This window comes from Haliaeetus leucocephalus, unplaced genomic scaffold, assembly GCF_000737465.1.
Source record: "Haliaeetus leucocephalus isolate CR32 unplaced genomic scaffold, Haliaeetus_leucocephalus-4.0 Scaffold984, whole genome shotgun sequence".
Taxonomy (NCBI): domain Eukaryota; kingdom Metazoa; phylum Chordata; class Aves; order Accipitriformes; family Accipitridae; genus Haliaeetus; species Haliaeetus leucocephalus.
Window position 1 is genome coordinate 3,426,376 of NW_010973420.1, and position 22,284 is coordinate 3,448,659.

At 37.2% G+C, this 22,284-nt stretch overlaps 1 protein-coding gene across 1 annotated transcript in view; it reads right to left on the minus strand.

Moving 5' to 3' along the window:
• SLC6A11 (solute carrier family 6 (neurotransmitter transporter), member 11) overlaps positions 1–22,284 on the minus strand; it is a 103,495-nt gene that overhangs the window by 47,098 nt on the left and 34,113 nt on the right. Inside the window, exon 6 of the mRNA XM_010584457.1 lies at positions 7,008–7,142. Coding sequence (XP_010582759.1) covers positions 7,008–7,142 — 135 coding nt within the window. The remainder of the gene's footprint in view (positions 1–7,007; positions 7,143–22,284) is intronic.

The window sequence follows — 22,284 nt, forward strand, 5'->3', positions numbered from 1 at the left end:
AGTACTTCTTTTCAAGTGCCATCATTGTAAACAGTGAAAAATCTCTCCCTGTTATGCCAATGCACAGAGCTAATGTGTGGATCCTGTCTCCCTCCAGTGGCATATCGCACTAGCCATAAAGTCTAATATTAAAGTGCAGTTAGAGCTTCCCTGAAACTCAGGTGATGTTTCTCCATTGCCAAGGTTGCTAAGGGGTTGCAGGGATAGCTGGAAGAGATTTCATGTGCCCTAGAAGGCCCAGGGAAATTACAAAATGACCCCATTCTTTCAGCAAGTCTCTCCTAACTGCCAAAACCTGATGTTGCCTGCTCAGCTTGCTGTTGCTTGTGTAGCAATAGCAAGAAACACAAGGGAAAATCATGGGGAGGAGGTGGCAAAATATTTGTTCAGGGCTTGAAGTAACTCTCCAAAGCAATATCTAGACTTCCGAAACCACATCTGCTACGTAAAAATTAATAGTGACAATATTATGCTGTTGAAAAAAAACAGAGTTGTATGTTGAGGCATAAAAAGGTATGTCACATGCACTCACATATACCAACAGTTTAGCAATGATGTGTTCAGTTTAGATTGTGTCTTTCCCACAGCATATTTAAATACACCTAAAATCTTTGCACAATGTAATGACTTGTGTGGTGAACAAATACTAAGCTGTTCCATGCATTGCAGAGATAGGAGAAGACCCTGAATGTCTTCAGCCCGTGCCTTGTGAAATGTATGTGCCAATCACTGTAGTACAGATTCACTGCGAGAGAGCAGTATGTATGTTCCTTTGAGCAGGGGAAATGAAATGTGCTCCCAAGCTTGCCTTCAGTCTTTCTTTGGGGAAAGTGAGAATAGTATCCATCCCAGGAGTGATTTATGGCTTTGTTGAACACCTCTGCCCTTTCAGCAAGAACACTGCATTACAGCAATTTGGTCTTCCTATTCTTTAAAACCACATAAGTAATTTGTAATGCAAAACCCATAGTACATACTAAAATGAAATAGTTCCTCATTGTGGAGATTATAAACTACATTGTAGGGCAAAATGTTTCTAAACACCATACCAGTCTATATCCTGTACTTAGCTTACAATTTAAAATCTCAGTAATTTGTAATGATGGTGCGAACAGCAGACTTTGAGAAGAATTAATTATTTTTCAAGTTTAAATTTTAAAAGTTTGGGTGGGGGATTACTACTTAACAGCAACATGAGACCCTCACAATCAGCAGCAATATTCTTCTTCTTTCATAGAAAGAACGGTTTGAAATTTAGTTTCTATATCAAATGAACAGACTGTTTTTTAAAGATACATGCGTAAAGTAGGAGTTGTAGTTATACTGATAGTAAAGTCAGCTAAGGATTTTTATACCTATGGCTCTTGTATGAATTTCTGGCATTTCACTGTCACTCTTTTTTAAATTTACTGCAACTCACGTGCATGTGCATCACAACTGCCTGGTTCAGAAAGTGAATACCAGATGAAGCAAACAATAAAGAGAATGGGAAGAAATTGGTCAGAAAAAGAAAAGTAAATTCCATAGCTGTTAACAGAAATGCATGAGTGTGATGGGAACTGGTTATCTTCCTCCTCTCATCACTACTATTTTTTCCCAGTTAATTGTGGTGTTGTTTTTTTTTAAATGGCTGCATGCTTATAACAGTCAAAATTGCAGTAAATTGCTGAAAGTATTACTAGATTTAGTGGTATTAAAAGTCTGGGAAGATTTAGGACACGTGGCCTGCCTCTGAACCCTTTCTCCAAGGACTATGCTGAAAAATTAGGCTTACCATCCAGGACTGAATGCACCCTCTGAAGTAAGTTTCTCATTAGACTGCGAGTTTCTCACTCGTCACATTCTAAACAAATAAAAGCATCAAAAAGTTCTCCAGCAATTAGATATCATTTCATTGCCAACATGTGAAAATTCCTAGGTTCCAATTTTAAGGATCAGTACGCTCAGATAGATACAGTACAGGTCTACAGTCCACTACTCAGGAATCCATACAGTTCCCTTGATTTTCTGAGCATGAAACCTCCCAAAAATGAAATCACAATTTCTTCTACAATTTTTTTTTTGAAAGAAAACAGAGCCCTAACAATTCTGTTTAACTGCAACAGTTTCCTACACTTTCAAAGCCAGGAGAGAATTTTTTTCTCCACCCTTTGAAAACATAGGTTTCATTTGGCCTCAAGGTGGCGATACAATTGTGATAGTTGCTTGCTTCCAGGCTGCATGTACTAAAATTGAATCAATCTGGGTTATTTCTTCTACTGCTAAGAAAAGAGTTCTTTGTACAGAATCAGAGTGGCATTACTGCTTCATTTCTCATTGCTAAAACAACTCTGCGTTATTAAACATTGGAAATAAAAAGTTAAGGGAAGGTAAATTCTCACATGCTTTTCCAGTTTGGATTTTCAGAACAGGATTTAAAAAAATATTACCTCTACACCTATACAGTATTCCCAAATGTCTCACACATATGCATATTATAATTAGCCTAATTGGATAGCAATTGCTTACAGCTTTGGTGAGTACCATCTTTTTTAAAAGTATAATTTTATGCATATGCTCAAACATACTAAGATGATGTTAAAGGATGAGTGAATAACTAGCAAAATAAACTCATGCTAACCTGAAAATTAAGGATTATGTAATGAAAACTACAATTTTCAGGAAATAAAAAATTGAATGTTCATTTGTTCTAAGTTATTTTCTACCACAAAAAGTGTTTTCCCTAAAACAGATATCAGATGTACTATAAAGTTCTTTTTCTCTAGAAACAAACAGAACATGAAAATTTAGCCTAAGTGCCACACAGGAAAATGCAGGAAGAAATAAATTTTTGAGACAGAGGGCAATGTAAGGAAAAGAGTCATCTTTGTACTATAAGACTTATCTAGGGTAAGGGGTTTTGCAGGTTAAATTAATGCTCGTTGCTGTGCATTTATGTTTTGGTACTTATAATCAAGAAGGGCAAGAAGGAAGATCCAGTGAGCTACAAGCCAGCCAACCAAATTTCAGTGCCAGGGAAATTTTTGGAAAAACTTCTAGAAGCCATTTTCAAATTGGGTGAAGTACCCATTGTAAGAGCACCCATAGAAAACACCTGGAAGCTCTACACAGTCATGGTTACCTAATAGCTGAACTCTCATAGCTGAGCTACTAAAGATGAGTTGTAGAAATGTTTCTGCCATGAGAAGTTTTATTGCAATTTTAACACTTTCCCACTGCAAATAAAAGATCAGAGAAATTTAAAATCAATCATAACTATGATGGCTTAGATTTTCCTGTACCTTATATGTAAATTGCCCTGTCATTCATTTACCATGCGTAATATTCACATGAAAGTATATCAGAGAGAAAGTACAACCTGTATTATTTCCACACAGAAAAGTATTCTCATGTGCAATTCAGTCGCAAATCCCAAATTAAATTTGTTCAAGATTTTGGTAAGCACCAACTGTTCGGAAGAGACTGCAATTCTGACTAGGTTGACATGTTCACCCCTACAGATGCTATAATGAAGATCTTAATTAATTTTTTTTTTTTAATAAAAAACCAGTAACAGCCACTTATTAGCATACAAGCACACAATAAACAAGGCTGCTTTATTTTTATTTTAAGAATCCTCATTTTAAAAATACACTGCTACAGCAGGGTTTAAATTTACATGTGTGTGTTTTCCACATTATTGACCATACTATTATTCCTTGATCCATCAAACTGGTACATCTGCTAGTCCCAAAGTGATTTAACCTCTTCCATGCACAACTGGTTGGAAAATCCCATTATGAAGAACCAAATGTTTTCCCCAAAAAGGAGCAGTGAGTACATACCACACACAAGTACATATTAAGTGATGTTGCACACACAAAAAACATAACAAACCTATTAACTTTGTAAAATACTTCTTTTTTGTGTGTTGTAACTCAGGAAAGACCCCATACTTAAGCTATAAACAGCACCTGTATCTTCCAGATTGAGGTAGAGGAACATATTTCAAGTCAATTTGAGCATGAAGTCTATAGAGACCTTACTGTTGATGAAACAAAGCATTTCTGAAGCTTAAATATAGTATTCCACTATTATAATGAAAAGTGATCAGTATAAGCTCTACAGATACACAGGACAAAAGATGGCATTTTCAGACCAACAGGATTCAGTCTGCTGAAAAGATAGAATATAAAAATGAAATAGAGAACACAGCACTTGAAAGCTAAGAGGAACTGAAAAGACAGATGAATAGCTGCTTAGAAAGCTATAATGAACCATGGAATGCAAATTACACAAAGACAAAAGATTTGAGAACTTCAAACTAAAGTGAGCCTTGAAGAGAAACTTAATTTATTTAATCCACAGTAAACATAGTTGGCACTGTGGTTCAAATACCGCTCTCCTAATACAGACACAGTAGTCTCCCTGGAACATTGTTTAAACAGACGTCCAAATAAAGAGGAAAACAACTTTTGCTAGTACACATGCATTATGCTTTGATATTGCGGAGTAAATCCAAATAAACGAGTAAAGATGAAAACTGGAAGCACAAATATCACTTGTCCTATACTTGCTTCTTAGCAAAAATCTCTAGAACAAATTGAGAAAAGGCTTATGGAATGGGGGGGGGGGGGGAAGGAGGGTTGATGAAAAAATTGATGGGTTTGAACATTATTAAGTTCTACATTTTCATAAAATGGAAAATGTCTATATATCTATCTTTTTACCAATTAAAAATTGTAATAAAGCTGAACTAACTCCACTTTACTTTTTTTTTAATGAGTTGTGCCAAATTCTATTTTTAAGACTGAGAAGCTAAACTTCCTTTATTTCTTGAAAATTGACCACAGATCCTGCCCATAACTCAGAAATCTTTCTTAAAAAATTGATTTGATTAGTCTTAACAAAATATTTCTATTTCAATGAAATAGCATTTTTTCAACACAAAAATAATACTCTAAAACCATTTCATCATGCATACTACCATTAAATTACCTGTATTAGTGTTCACACTCTCTATTATGGTCCATTCTACTTCAGCTTCTTTCCTACAAAAAGGTGCTTAAAATACTAAGGCTGAAATACAGCAATGTGTCAGTTAAAGTCTCCTTGAAACGGAGAAGGAAGTTGGCTTGTTAAAGCAATCCATTAAGCCTTCCCAAAAGAGATTCTAGTATCAGCTGAGCTGTATGTGTGGGACAAACAGATACATGCACACGTGTCTTAAGTGCTTTGTACTTCACAGACTGCTTAGACTAATACTATGTGCTTTGGAAATTGTCATGGCAACAACGTATTTCTTTACAAATGGAACCAGTATAGTAAATAGGCATATAAAACCCCCTTGTAGCCTGACAATAATGTTGCTTAAGCTTGCATGCCCTCCCTCAAGGACAAACAGAAGCAAGGGTGTCAGTGGCTTGTGAAAAATCCACACACAGGGCAAAATCCTGTTAACGGTCCTCTCACACACTGCTGGACAAGTGAAAGAATCAACATTTGAGCAGCAGGACTACCTCCTATTCACACTAGATCAATAAACTTTGCAGGTGGAGGAATCATCATGGTGTAGTACAAGAAAAGAGTATGGAGTGAACACTTTTTGTTAAGGCAGCGGGTAAACTTCAGTTTTCAGAACCATACAGCGGGGTGAAGCACTCGTTAAAACTGGACAAAATAAACCAGTGCCATCCCTGTTCTCAGATAAGCATATGACAGTCAAATTTCTTGTCTCTGCTAAAATGAGTTAAGATGCATGGGGTTCACTTGAAATTGGACTGGCTTGCTGTATTTACTACAGTCTGAGTCTATTATATGTTGCAAACGAATAACTTGGAGCATGTCAGAGAACCCTGTTGTTTTTCTCTGTTACTGTGCTAATTTCTCAGGTGAACTGAGGCTACCTGTAAGCAAGCTAGCTGTTGGAAATCCATAGCACATCACTGACATTCTAACACCACTTCCACAACTCTTCTTTTACTTCCCGTCTATGCCAACATAGAACAATGGAAACATTGTCGAGTCCAAAACTGGCAACATGATTAAGCTTTCACCTAAAATTTTCAATATTTTAAATTAATCTTTTTCTTCTAGCTTGTTTTTTATGTAGAAATATTACTTTTTTTAAAGTTAACTTTATATGAGCCATTCATTTCAGACACTTCAAGGAAATAAACTGAAGGGTTCCCTCTATTGTCTTTTGCAACAAAATACACATTTTCCACAAGCAAAGGTTAGAAAAAAAGTTATGCTGACACATTTTCAGTAAGCAGATTAAAAAAAAAATTAATTTTGACAAATATCCCCAAACTTCCTTTCTATCTCCATCTCAGGATCCATTTAACATTGTAATAGCCCTAGGAGTAACACCGTGTAATGCCTTTTACATTGCCAAACCAGATAAGTAAAATGCTGTCTGCAACCTGTCAGGTTTTGTAGAGGTTGTGTCATCTTCCCTCCTCGATATCAGACAAATGATATACAATAACTGTTTTATTGTAGTCATCTGTCACTGAAAAAAAAAATCACCTTAATCCAGTATTTCCATGTTCAACTCTACTCTGGAAACAACAAAAAAGACAGAGTTCCTAGTTTGAGTACTTCATTCCTCCTTGATTGCACATAGATATTTCTGCTTCAAAGACAACAATCGTCAGAATGATCAATTTCTCTACTAATCTTGACAGATTTAGAATGAGCAGAGAACTGTAAAATAGATAAGTCTCAGTTAAATTTGTTCCCGTTGAATCAATAGCATTGCTTTTGCCCCTCTGTGGCAGAAGCAACAACTGCAACTCAACATTTCTGAAAATTCTGATTTATCAACCAAGGTACTTTTCTACTAAAGGAATAATCTATTCCAACACACGTAAGCATTGATGACTTTAACACCCTTATCCACAATTCAAAATCTCCTACAATGAACAACTATCCAGCAATCACCTATACTCAAACTTTAAAATCAAGAAACCCTTACATTTTTTCCTAGTCAGAGAGGAAAATAAATAGGTGGACCATGATCCTACCTGTGGGTCAGACAGTCGAGAAAGGTCAGGGTACAAGTAGAATTTTATCCCCTCGGAAGCGCCTGGTAATGTTACTCCACGAATCAGAAGAATCATCAACATGATATAGGGGAATGTGGCTGTTACATATACAACCTAGCAAGAAGAAGCAAACATTAGAAAAGTATTTTCTTCCAACTGCAACAAAACCACCTCATTTTCACATCCATTTTGCTATTAGATAAAAAACCAAATCCTTTTCTGGAGGAAAAGAGCTTTTGATGCCTTTGTCTGTGCAGGTGAATTTTGTCCTCCAACCATATTCTCTTCTAAACTATTTACGTCTTGTAGGAAAGGTCAACACTTTTTTGGGGGGAGAGATTAGAAAGCTCTCTGTAAGTAGATTATTTACTCTCTCTTCATGACTGGTGACCAGACACTATACTGTAGTGTACTTGTACACTGTACCACATACTATTGCAAACACAGATACAGGGAAATTGACTCATAATAGCAAGTAATTAATTGCATTATATTGTATGTATTATATAACAACATATACCATGAATTCTCAGTCACCTAGTAATTACTTAACTGTCATCTCATAAGACTGCTTTGCCTGCATGTCTGTGTTTGAGGAATAAACATTTCATCAAGCCAAAAGGTTAAATGCTATGTATATCTCCTTGCAATTTGCTATAGTACCCTTATCATGCAAAGCACCTTCAGGCAAAATTTCTGAAGTGCTCAAGCCCAGCAATTTCTGCTTTCACAATATATGGCCTCATTTTTTTCAGAAATCGGTTTGCTCTCAGCATGAGGAGCAGTTCGGCTGTTCTGGAAACCTGCAAGAAGTCATGTTTTCTAAAGGAAAAATTGAGCAGAATTGATCCCATTTTACAATCACAAACCTGACAGCAATATATAGCTGCTCATACTTGGGGATGGATTAAATGATAAATTCCATGTCACTATAAATACTTCCCTTAAATAATAACATAACTTAACTCTCCATAAGTATCTATAGCCATGTATATATATATATACACACACACACACATATATCTGCCTATGCAGAGTAGGTATGAAATATCGTAATATGAGATGATACTCTTATTCATCTGCCTTGCACAAGTCCAAATTACTTAACAAGCTGCAAGAATGGGGAAAATCATTTGGCAAAAAATACAACCTGTATAGCCCTCAAAAATATGCATTTTAAATTTCAAAGTTCATTATCTGTCTTATGCCTACGTAAAAGAAAGAAATACATCAGATAATGCACCCATGAAAGGATTCTCAAACACATTTTCATGACTAATGTACTGAAATTTGATTTTCAGACCGTGATGAGTATTTAACCCTAAAAATGTAATCATCTCACATGTGCCTCAGCCGGTACACTCAGAAATCAGGAACTCAAAATCACATTACAGATCTCCAAACACATTCAGCTGCCCAAGGGATATTTAGACACTTCACTCTCACTCACCTTAACAGGAGGTAAGCATCAATATATCTTTCAGGTGTCTTATCCCTTTTGCAAATACAAACCATGCTTTTCCCAGGAAACTGAGACAACCATTATGTTCCTATAAGTCTCAGAAGCTGGAACTGATGAATTCATACGTCAACAGAATGCAAAATGGAAAGCTTTATCCCAGTCCTTACGTTTATTATAATTGACTATTAGTGGAAATGCAAACTGATATGACTGGCTGAGTTCAAATAAATCTCATCTCAAAGAGACTGCTCTCCACATTTCAGTTTCAAATAAAAATGGATCATCAGTTAATGAGAAGTAAAAATGAAACACACAGAATGGACATGGTCCTGCTCTGAGTCATACTGGGTGGAAAAGATGGAGTAGCCAGCAACTGGTTTTCATGTTTCTGTATTTAATTCTTTGCCAGCTATTTTTCTCTACTTCTTTTAAATCAGTAGTTGCTTTTAATAGAGGACAGTCAGCAGACACATGCATTTGGTGACATGGAAGGTGTTGCACCTGAATATCTGTTATAACATTAAAAAATAACATTTTGTTGGATCATGCTTCATTAACCGTACTGGTTTGCAGCCTGTTACCTTGCGCACCCTGCCACTGCCTTGAAACATTTTACATCAGTAAACAGATCGCAATTTTTTAGGTGCAGATTTGTTCCCAGGTTCCTTTGGGTGTATTTCCTCACTCAGCTCCATCAAGGAAGAGCTGCAACCGCTAATCTCTATGCCAAGACAGGTCAGGTAAAGGTACTCTTGTACAGTAGTCTGTAATCCTGCAGCAGCCATCCAGGCTTGTAGAGTTATACTTCACAGTTTTCTGTTTGCTTTTCCAAATGCCTTCCACAGCCCATCCAAACCTATTAATATTATTACAGGTACTAGAACCACAACCTCTAGCATATTTTTTTTTTATCATGAGGATAGTTGTGCCTCAGCTTTAGAGGAATGAGAACTCTCCTTCCTTTCTGGTTACCATGCAGAAAGAGGATATAAATAGAGCGCAATTGGCTCAATATTTCTGGCAAGAAATACTAATGCAGATATCCAGAACAACAATGAAAGAGATACCAAGGAACCATGTGTGGGAAAGATATACCCTTCCTGAGCCCATTGACACTGTTGACAATTTATTGGTGTTAGTGCTCAAACAGCCAAATGAGGCTGCTAAAACTGCAAGCTTCTCTTGTACTGCAACAGGTAATGTGTATTGTGTTCAGAAAGGGGAGAGAAGGCCACCACTTGTAGGTGGTGTTCGAGTCTCACAGTATGTTGAGCCACTTAATTCCATTGCATCCAGTGCAGTAGTTGCTCATTTTATCACGCTTCTCAAGAGCTCATGAGGTGAGGGAGGATAGGGCATTTTAGAAATCAAATGCCATTATTAGTATCATCATCACATCTGTAGGCATTAAAAGTTTCCTGAATTGTTTTCTTTTCTTTCAACACATCAAACCTCTCTGAATATAAATGTGAATACAACTGTTTCTAATTACACTGCATCCTGTTTTAATTGACTTTAATTGCTTGGTATGTTAATTTGCATTCCAATGCTGAAAATGCTTTTTTTAAACCCTTGTCAGAGCAGTGCCAGTGTTTAAGCAGTTGGAAACAAAATAAAAATTTCTGGCATGCTAGTTTTTGCACCAAGTTCTCCTATTACAATATAACTGAAAGACAAATTTACAAAGATATTTAGGCATACAAGTATGTGGAAAGGCACCTACTGGGACATCTAACAGCTCTTAAGCATACTTAGGTGCTTAACTGAAAGTACATTAGGACCAAAGATCCTGAGAACAGATATTTCATTGACTGCCATGAGCTTTAAATACCAAAGTATTGGAAGTAAGTTAAGTACCAAGTACTGGAACTTTAAATACCAAAACCATAAGAGACTTAGATGTCTGTATCACTCAAGGTTAATTATAAAGATATCTAGGTATCTACGCAATGATTTCATGAGTAAGGCACCATAAAGGTCTTGAGAACTGAGCTAGCTGCCAGTTTGCATCTTTTCATACCTAAGTATCTTTAAAGTGCAAATATGGTGCATGGGTTCAAATTTGGCTACTGGGACTGTTGAACTTCTTGTCCTAGATGAAAAGGTGCTTTTCTGAACATTCTGGCCAGATCATGCTGCAAAGGTTCAAGTGGAGGTGACTTGGCTTGAGAGAAAATCTAGAAGAAATACCTTACAAATCTGTTGAGAATAAGGAAGAAGCCCTGCACGCAATGAATTGAGCCACATCCCCACGGAAATCTAAAAGCCTAAAAATAGATTGCTCTGGCTACAGCTACTACAGAACACACCAGCCTGATGTTCACACACTACCTCACAGCAGCTTCTTAGCAGGGTGAGTCATGAATAGGAAGTAGTGAACTTTAATCCTTTGCTTGGCTCTTGCTGTGAACATAACTGAACCAGAATTCAGTGGACAAAATATAACTTTCTGAGGCTACGAAGTTGAGGGAATTCTTTCCTGCAAGCTACGATGCTTGAACTTGTTTGCACTATAATGAACCAATTGCATTTTATAAATGGAATAAAAGTGTTTAAAATTTCACTTGATGCTTCAGAAAATTACTGGCTTGCTAATCCCCTTCGCCTAAAGTTCTCTATTGCTCTATTAGGCTATAAACACAAGTAGAGTCAATGCAAGAATTGTCAGCACTTTGCCCAAACTCAGTATTAGAAGAGTTATATGGAAAATAAGACCTGACGCCATTCCCTGCTCATCCTTATCTTTCATTCAGTGTTTTCAGTATATCGGCTAATCATTTAGCCTATTTATTTAGTTGACAGCGTAACCACAGAGAACTAGATCGACACCACCAACTTTCTTTTTTAAGAGGAGACTGCTGAGCAATCTTCAGATCTTGGTGACATATGAGGTTTGTCTACACAGGACAAAAAAAGAAAATTATGCCCACGCTCCAGTACACTCCTGTGTGAAGAAACAGCTTGGGAACCAAAATTTCACTACCTGAGTGATGTGACAGGGTAAAGAGTAATTTTTATCCTGCTTTACAATGTTGATGCAGAAGGGCATATTAGTACAACTATAGAAATATAATTATCTTACCACTGTCTGGCTGCTCTCGTGTCTGTAGACACACTCAGGTATTACCAATTTGGGCACGATTTCCTTCAAAATTTTAGAAAGAGTTCTACATGCCACAGTTAACCCACACATCTTGACTCCACTAATATTTTTCCAGTTTCAACCAAATTTTAACTTCCTAGATGTTAACAGCAGATGATAACACCATAAAGGATTTTTTCAACCACCATAGCATACTGTGAAATTTTCCATATAACATGGTTTGAAAAAGAATCTTTTGTTGATGTGACACTATAGCAACTATGGACATACAAATGACAACTGAAGAGAGATTTTCAGCATTAATTGGACTTACAATAAAAATGGTATAAAACAGTATAAAGGAATGACAGCTGATTCACAAGTTTTTAAAAAGTATGTCAAAAGGGGGGGATGTCTAGATCTGCCTACTTTTTGAAACTGAAATTTCACATGCAGAAAAAGAAACCGAACCAAAAACCCAACAGAATACCAGATAAGTGGATTTGTATGATGTAAGATTGTGATGGGGGGGATAGAATCAGCAAAATTGCTGATTTTTCTATTTTCTTTCTGTGTTTTATAGAGTTATTCAGCATCATCTTCTGTTTGTGTATTTATCCACAGAAGGAAATTTGCTCCAGAATAATCTTGTGAACCATCCTTAACCAGACTGCCTACACACTGCAGAAATTCTTCTAAGCTACTAATGATTCATGTGTGAGTGCAGACAGTTTCACTTGGAGCAGAAAGTTCAAAAACCAACAGGTAAGAAAATTTAAAGATATGTGAGAGTTGAGAAATAAGTATCAAAGAGAAAAAATTCACGGGAATGCAAGATGAGCTAGAAAACAGGGGCCAGAAGAGGACATCTAATGAAGATATGCAAGAACCTTGTTAAATGCACAGTGGTCACAGGAAACAGAAGATCCTACATCACACAATAACAGCAGAAAGGAATAAACACTTCTAATACCACATCACACTGACGTCATTGGCTGGGACACAGAAAAATCTCTACCTAGCAGAGCTGTGCAAGTCCTTATTTTTATCCACGTGGTGATAAAGGCAATAAGTAAATAAAAGTCTGAGTCAAGGTGAAACAGTTTCCTTTACAATTAAATGAAAATTCAACTCCAAAATTCATCTTGAGTCAATACAAAAAAATTACATTATATTCCATTTTGTTTTGGCATTCTTTTTAGTGAATGTGTGGAGGGAGATCTCTCTTGACTGAAAAATGCTTTAACAAGCCAAAGTCATTATTTATAAGCTTCATTTCAATATTTAAAAATGGATGAAAAATGTGGCTTTTTCCTAATTTTTTTTCAGCAAGAATTATTCTTTACATTGGGTATGACTTTATGAACTTTTCAGCACTTCCCAAATTCCATTTCAACAACATAATCTGTGTTCAGAAGACTGCCTACCTGTAGACAAAAGTTCCAAAAGGAGGGGAGGAAAAATATGGTGGAAGCTTTGACTCAGTGCTGAGGACCCTAGTGCACTAGTAACCTCTACCAGGCCAATCCAGGAATACAGCTAAAATTGGAAAGCAATGACAAAGTACCAAAGACAGGCCTGATTTTTTTAATCAAAAAAATATACTGCCTAGATCAAATACAAAGCTAGATTTCTGTGTATTTGGGTAAAAATTCCCTAATTTAACAGATGCTGCTGCCCAAAAGATTCATTTGTTAGACTACCAAGAGAAACTAAGGAGAAATGGTCATAAATATGGCCTGAGAGATTTCAAGACAAGTACCTTGGAGCATAGCTATATCTACACTGCAGAACTGGTGCACTTCACACTGCACCCACAGCAACACCTCAGTTCCTTGGTTATCCCTACTTCTCAACTCGGTGTTTGAACACAATGAGAGGGTGCAAAACTCCTCACATTTCCTTCAGAAATAAACCTTGCTATGTGAGTAGAAGGGAGTTTCAGTGATTCTGCAGAGACTGCCCATCCATAGAACCGGAAAACACAGACTAAGTAGTGCTTTTTGGAGCAGAATTTCCCCTCTGTGCAGACATAATAGTTAAGCCCAATCATGGGGACTGGAACACACAAAAGTGCCTACATAACATGTAGAAGCAGTTAATTTTATTACATTATTTAAATCAGTTACGTTAAGTGCCTGCATTTAAGCACTAAATAATGGTAAATGCAGATAACCAGATTCTTTCTTGAAATGACCTAATCAGTTACAAAGAATGCACTAACAGCTTCTAAAAAAGTGGGACTGATGATAATAGATGGGCTGGATCCTGAAAGAATGTCTTTAAATCACAGTTCCACATATTTCAAGAATCCATTCCAGTCTGAATAGGCCTTGGTCAAATTCATAGTGAAGTTTGATTCAGGTCAAGAGAATAGACTTACTTTATCTAGATTAAGGCTCATGGGAAACTATTTATATGGTTACCCTAAGTTTACACAGTCTACAAATTAATGCATAGGTCTATAGTAGGTTTTGGAGACCCTGCTCTGAAGTGTATGAAAAGATTCACTAGTGAATCCACACAATGCTAACTTTGCTGGCCTGAACAGGGACAGAGACTGAACTAAGAAACTGTGAGACTGTTAGTCATGTTGTTTCACCGATGCTACTGCATATTTTACTGTCATTAAGTGCCAAAGGAGGAGAGCAGGAAGACTTACTTCCTAGATAAATACCTATAGTAAATACAACTCAGAGAAATCTCAGGAACTCAGTGTGATAACTTGCATCCTCCCAGTGTTGCTGCTCTTTGGTCTCCAAAATTATATTGTCCAAACTCAATATTCATCCTATACTTACCAACTGCCTGAGTGTCCTCAGAGGAGTTACGTTGATAAAAAATGTAAAGGATGCAACAATTCTAAACACTAACATGCCTAAGAGTGTGCTATCCATTTGTTAGAAAGTGTGCTTGTCACGTTGTTAATATATTGTAAATACACTGCCAATGCAAAAATTCCAACAGTTGTAAAAACAGCATGCCCAAAATAATTCTGTGAAGCAAGGGGAGGTCTGTAGTGTAATTTCCAAAAGCAGAAAGTTGCAGAAAACCTTTAGCAAAATGAGTACTACAATTTGGCAAGCAGATACAGCTCTACCAGTGTAAATACAAAAGAAGCAATCAGATGATAAAATCAGGGTATATTGTCACTAGTACCTTGTACACTAGTGGGGTTTTGTTTTGTTTAGGGGCGCTTGCATTGTTTTGTGGGGTTTTTTTACCCTGAAGAGGCTATTCATTTAAATTCATTATTTTATCTCTACCATAAATGGGCCAGCCTTGAACTAGAATGGCAAATGAAATAATGGTATAACTATGGATATCTAGAGAATAATGTTAATTTATAGTTTTGGTTAACATTCAAGTGCACAGAGAGGAAGACCTGCCCTGTGGTTGTGGGCAGGGAGAGGAGGACTGGTAGGGAGGAAGCAAACTTCAGCATCTTGGCTAAGCTCATTACTGCAAGCAAAAGTGTTTATGTAGAGCTCCCATCAAGTAGGGAATTTGCAGAGCCACAAATATCTCAGAATCAAAGACTGCTATTTAATCAAGTAAAAGTCAACTTTAAAAATCAATCAGGAAGAATTTTAAATATAAATTAGGACTAATTAATCAACTGAGCGTGGGTTTTTTTATTTTGAAAAGGTCTTTAAAAAGTTCAAGCTTTTATAAATCAAAGCTGTTCCTTTTCAGAACCTTCCAGGATTTTCAGACTTCTGAATGCCATCTAGTTTGCCTTTATACCCAACAAGCCAGATATCAATATTAGTTACATATATGAACAGAAACCTGCATTTTGCTTAAAAAACATTTAATATGGGATGACTGTTCCTGATATAGGACAATCCCATTTCTATGAAAATAATTTACAGTGGATCAGAATTATCCCATACTGGTACCTGAATTTCCAGTTTTGTTACTGAGTTTACACAGGCAGAAATGGGGGATTGATAAGGCACTAAATGAATTTGATTTCTTAGCTACTCTAGACATGCCTTCCAGCTCTCACTGAAGGCACCAGTCATTAGGTTCTGACATATACTAAAAAAGTTTAACCTGTAAAGCAGATAAAGATGCAAGGGACAGGAGATGATTTTCCTGTCACACAAAAATTGCAAATCTGCACTGGAATGCAATCAACATTTTTGGCCAACTCATTCCTCTGATCCAGAGGACAGTAAAGGTATGTTTGACCTCTGAGTGCTTGCTGGAGAACATGAAACTGGGTTTTCCAGATGAGTGTTGGCCTCATGTAATCACTAGCTGCTCTGAAGAATTACTAGTTTCAGTGAATCAATATTTTCCAGTGAAATAGAGCTTTACCAGAACATTCCTTATCTCCAGCTTAGATTGCTTGCTTGCCCTGCTTGATTTTCCTCAGTTGTCTTTAAATAAACCTCAAACAAACAAAAAACCACCACACATGCCCCCACTCCCAAACGAACACCACCACTAAGGAAAAAAAAGGCAACTGTATGCAGTCTGGAAAGTGGATACAATGCTGTCTACCAAAAGGATTAGTAAGTGAGATTTCCTAGCTAGAACTCCTTCTTCAGGTAGCCACAAAAGGTAAAAGGTGCCAGTCAGCAAAGATCAATATAGCAATCAGTGTATACTACCTGCACAAAAGCTTTGACTGGGAAGGAGACAAGAGGAGAATCAGGTACTGTAGCCAGCATATGAAAAGTCATCAAATAAATGCATGACTACATTAAAAAATTTAAATAATTGCAAATATTAAAACCATGAAACATCAATACTATAGGAATTACGAATTTCCCTAGAACTTTGCACCAAAACTAACCACATGTGAGCCTCTTTTTGATTATGTAGTCTATCAGTCTTGCAGCCACTCAAGCAGATATGTTAGTCACCATCTCTAAATGATTTATCAGTCAATTCTGCACAGCTTTCTGAGAGTACCACAGCATTATTTAATCTTGTGTGTTAAATGCTGAGAAAAAAATTATTTGTAAACGAACAGACAAAAAAAGACATCCCTATAGCACACTCTTACCTCTTCTTTCTTTTGATAATTTTTGTAATCATGAAACTGTCTTGTGTCTTGGACTAGATGACCTTTAAAGGTCACTTCCAACCAAACCCGTTCTGATTCTATCGGGAGGTTCAGGACGTTTATAGGATAATAAAGAGCTTACTGTTTATTATTGAAAAAGGTGCGTGTTTGTCTACCCCCAGGATGATAGACAAATTTCTATCATCCACTGAGGAATATAGGCCCTTATCACCATGGTGACAGCTGAGAGATGTATTCACCATAAGGCATTTGCAATACTACTTGTGTATTAAGTATAATAATTATTAAACAGAAATATAATAAATAGCCTTACCACCTAAACTAACAAGTATCCTTACCATCCAGACCCTAATTCTCCACATTTCCATTCCCTATAGCTACTACATCTATTATAATGCAGTTAGTCACATTGTTATTTTATTTAAAGGCTTATGGCACCGTAACTTCCCTACTAAACAGCCTCCTCTACATCTAGCCCCTAAATCACCTCAAGACTGCCTTGTAGGACACTGATCTGACAGCGTGCTGCAATTTAATTGTGGTTTTGAGCTGAGTTTCAATCTGAGAAGAGGAGACACGACGCATTGGAAAAATGAGAGGAATCACACAATAAAGACTTTGAGCTGGAAGGCAGTGTGACTTAAGATTATGTTGCTGCCACAGATTTATTATTCTATCTTAGGCAAATGCTTTGATCTCTCTGCTCTCCCTTCATCCCTTCAGTTCAACAGAGATCCCTGGCTGTCTGTTATGCGGATGTAAAAGCAAGCTCTTTGGGGAATGGAAGCATCTCACTGTGTTCATCTAAGACTTGGTACACTGAGATTCTAACCTCAGTAAGGCACTCAAGGAACAAGTGACATACAAACTAAACCACAAAAATGCTTACTGACCTGAACTACAGTTAGTTATCTCAGATGGCAGTGAACAGATTTTATACCCACAGGAAATAACTCAAAGAAGTTTTTCTTACAGTTAATTCTCTGTGTCAGACTGTTATAGCAGTGCCTTACGCTTTCTACATATGACACAATCAAGCTTATACAGGATATTTTGAGGTTTTTTCTTTTCTTTTTTAACCACACAAATTTTTCAATTGCCCAGCAGCAGAAGTGAATAGCAGGTGCGTGGCAGCCAACTCACTTCTTGGGGATGTGTTTTAGTTACCAACATAGCACCAGCAGCTGACTGAAGCTGCCTTTGTTGCTCATGCAGCAATTTATTTCATCAAGCTTTCCCCTTCTTAAGACTGAGTTTGGATTCAGTCCATGTTAGTTGACACCAGGGTGGTATACAGAATTAAAGTTTGTAAATCTCACAAGAACAGCCTTGTAAACAAAACTTCTACTACAAAGACATCTTTACATTGTAGATAAAGCCAAAAATCTGGCCTATACTGACTGCAGAAACTAAAGAGACTGCCTTCCCGCTGGCAGGAACTTGATACAATACTAACCTTTGCATACAGTGCCACGGGAATGGATACCTATAAACTGCTTTGTAAATTGCAAAGAATGAGCCAATCTTGAAGTTATATAAGATTAGCACTAGCTGAGAGCTACTTGTGTGAGAATAGGGGATTATATCTATTCTACTTCAGCTGGAGAAGTATGAAATTGAAGCATCACTAAGAGAGTCAGTGCTATAAATGGATACTAACTCTCATGTTTCTGTATTCGAGTTGAGGGACCAAGGAGATACCTTGTATGCTCTTTTGAAGAAAAGGTGCAAGTAATATTCCAAATACATAATCTAAGATCCAACAAAAGCAACATCTATAGTGATTTCTGTACACATACATACAAAGAGACTAGGACATGGGAAACCACACAAACATTTTTGTAAAACATGGCTTCATAAAACCTCAACAGTTATAAATCACAGATATAAGCAGTGTGTCATGGACCTGAAGAAATAACATTTTAGCCCTGACACATGTGCATCAACAACAATCACAGTAAACAGAACAACTTACATTTTGGCTCCTTTTTGATGTGCTTCTGTATGGCATTGTTCACTGATTTTTGGCGGGGGCGGGGGGGGGCAGATAAGACAATTGGTAAGGAAGTGCAGGTTCCGTGAAAGGAGAAATGAAATATGAAGAGGTCATATAGGAACAAATGACTGAAACTATTGCATTTCTAAAGTCTTGTTCTATTGGGTCAGTGTATTTATTTTCGATAATGAGCTAAAAGTGTCTGGTAACCTTACTGGAAAAATAAACCTGTGTTACTTTTAGCCAATCAACATATTTCTCCTATAGAGATGCCTCAATGTTAATCTGTTCCTTTTGGCTTCACCTTTAATTTTTCAGCAAATTTCACTGCATTACTTCTGCAAATATCACAGCTGGCCTTCCACCCTCTGCCCTCCCCCTCCCCTTTTCATACACTACGTTGACAAATCAGGTGATTTCTCTGCCCAAAACCTCTCACATCTGCATGTGCCCTGAGCTGTCCTTCAGTGCACTGAAACACACTTTTGACTTGCTTGGGCTGTGGACCAGGGCTTCGATCCAGTCTAAGTATTCATATAAAAGTAGATCTCTGGTGTTAAGGAGTAGGTGGGAAGGAATGAAATCATGAAGATACGATTCTGATTTAAGTTTACTATTTGATACTTTCCCCAGCTGTCAAACAGAAGTTTGGGAAAACCACTGAGAGGCAAAAAAAAAAATCTCCCTTTTTAACAAATGTGAGGTGTCCTTAAATGCTCAGTGCACAGGAGAGTGAAAAAAATATCGCAGTAGCTGTTTTAAAACCTCACACAGAGGAGGCGGATAGCAGGAACTCTGCATGCATCTCATGAATGTTCTACTTTCCCCCTTTGAATACAGAGATCAGTCTTGGACAGAGTGTTAAAGCCTCGCCATGAAGGGCTATTCTTTGCTATTACTTTAGCCTAAAACAAAAGACACTTCAGGAGATACAATCATTGCTGCCTAGTTCCTTTTCCTGGGCTTCCACAATGGGCCCCAGTTCTTTTTCTTTTTTTTCTCTTCCACACATCTTTCTCTTATTTTTTTTCTTCTGTCCTTTTACTCTTTCTTTCTGCCTCATTGAATCCATTAAGGCCTTTATATGGCCTGCTATTGAGAAATAAATTTTCTTTGGGACTAGTGACTGAGTCTTAACTGCTGGCAAGCAAGGCTTAACTCCTGATGGGAGGGCAGAGAAAATGACGGGTAAAAGGTATGAAAAGTCCATCTCTGAATTTGGGGTCTCTGAGCGTGCCAGATACCTTGCAGTGTCTTGCTGGTAATCAGTTCAAGGAAAAGGAACATCCTAATCCTAGCAGTTTTTCCACCTGTTTCATGCATTCGTCTTGAAACACTGACTTATCTTTCTGCTCATATTTTCAACCAGATCCATATAAAAAATCTTTTCAATTATTTTCCTTGGTTTAGGTCCACATGCCAGTCCTTTTTGCACAATTGTAAATTAGAAGGCACTCTGACATCAACAGAGATGTGCTGCTACGAAAGAGATGTAAAATTGGGTCCTCTCTCAATTAATACAGAATTATCCACAGCCAGAAATATAAGCACTATTCTGGTCTGCCAATAGCATGATAATCTATTTCAAACACACTAAAGCTAGATTAAAACAGAGCACGCTGCAGTTTACCCCAGAACCAGAACAGACCTGCATGCAAGCTGAAAAACGTAACACTCCGGGGTGATAAACTAGGTTTTATACACGTGCACAACACAAGGGAAGCATGTTTGCTACAGAGGTGCCAAGCAGAGGCTGTCTGAGGACAGAGAAAGAAAATCAACCCATTGCCCTATCTAGCATAAGAAAAGATGTCTGCATACAAACAGGCCAGCTTAAGCAGGTGTATACAGGCTGACATAGAAGCTGCTGGCCCTCCCTGCCTTTCCTGTGGTGGGAAGGTCTGTGGGGTCATTCTTTTGCCATAGGGATACATTCTAACAGTGATGGCCTTGGGAGATGATTTGCAAAATCCAAGGCTTGGAATGAAGGGGAAAAGCCTTCAAATCTTGAAGTTCTGAGTAGCTGCTACATAAAATTGAAAACATCTCAACTATCTGAGAACCGTATAAATCATTCACAAAATATAATGAAATATGAGCTGGGTGTGAAAAAAAAAGTGTGAAAAATAATTTACTGTTAGTGTGCCCTCTATTGTCTCTAGCCTGGATAATGAAGTTCTCTGGGGGGTGAACAGTAAAACATCCATAAATCAGCACCCAGCACTGCAAATGCAGGTGAAGGAGGGAGCATGACTATAAAAAGAGAGGTAAGGGGGGAATGTGTAGAGTTCAGTAGTGAGAGATGACACTACACTCAGCCAGCCAGAGCCTGAGAGCTTACATTTTGCATTGTAAACTGTTCACACAAATTCTGGGGTTTCCTTCAAGAGAGAAATGAAAAATAAAATGTAATAATAGTTAAGTACAGTTGCAGCCTTATTTTTTTTCTAGTAATGCATAGCGAGGAGTTTGATTTGTTGGAATAAACTCTTAACAGCTCAGATGTCTATTCTGTATGGAACTACTCAGGCCTATCAGAAATGCAACCTGGGACAGAAAGTCTTCAGAAATACTACAGAGTGAAAAAACCAGGGCTCTACACCTTTAGTTAAATCTTACTAAAATGCAGATGCTAATTAAATGTATTTTAGTACATTTCATTGGCCATGTTATTTATTCATTATGAACGGTCTTACAGTTTTCACTAATTGTTTCCTGCCCATCACATTCATATAATAACAATAATGTCAAAACTACTTACCAAGCCATTTTTCTGTTATTGTTAATAGGTCTATGTCAAGATGCCCCAGTCAAACAGGCTGTACCTTACTGTTTTCTCTTATCTCTGGTCTTTTAGCACATAGAATTAATATAGACTTTCATAAAATCTCTTGACAATTTACACTTAAATGGCCCTTCACTGCATTCAGCTCAGCAAATCAAACTGATCAGTGGAACTAATTAAGAAGTAAGGAACAGTGCAGCATTGGGAAGGACAACAGCTATGTAGTTACAAAACAAATTTCACCAAGTCCAGCTCAAGACCCTCATATTGATCACAGCTATAAAATACACTTAGCATCCTTTACAAGACTCTTGTCTAAATTCTACATGTAAAGCTTAAATAAAACACTCAAACCAGGAAACATCTGGGAGTCCGTATGGAATCTAACCAAGTTTGTCAAACATAACATTTAGAATGAGACAGGCTCCCATCAGAACCATTAAGCAGAAAAGAACTATGGAGAACATTACAGGTTAAGACACTATGCACATACACAGAAAAAAGAAAAAATTCAATAGCGTAATCATAAAATAACAAATTATGCCATCACCTACACATATGCAACCCAATATCCTGCTTACTTGTGGTAAAACACTACTTCTTCTCCTTTAAGAAAAGAAAGTTCTCTGCTTTGGTAAGGTGTTTATAACTTTTCCAGTGATGTCATCATATGTCAAGTGAAATACTGCAATGAATAATGGAAGTGACAAGTAAAAAAAAAAAAAAAAAAGGGCCTCATACTTTTACATTTATATACAATAACTACATCACCAAACAAGCTTGCAAGGTCATTTCTAATAGTTTACAATGATGAACTGCAAATTATTTTCTTAACCAAGCAGTATTTTTTTGAGATGCAATGGATAATACAAAGCTATCCAATGATAAAT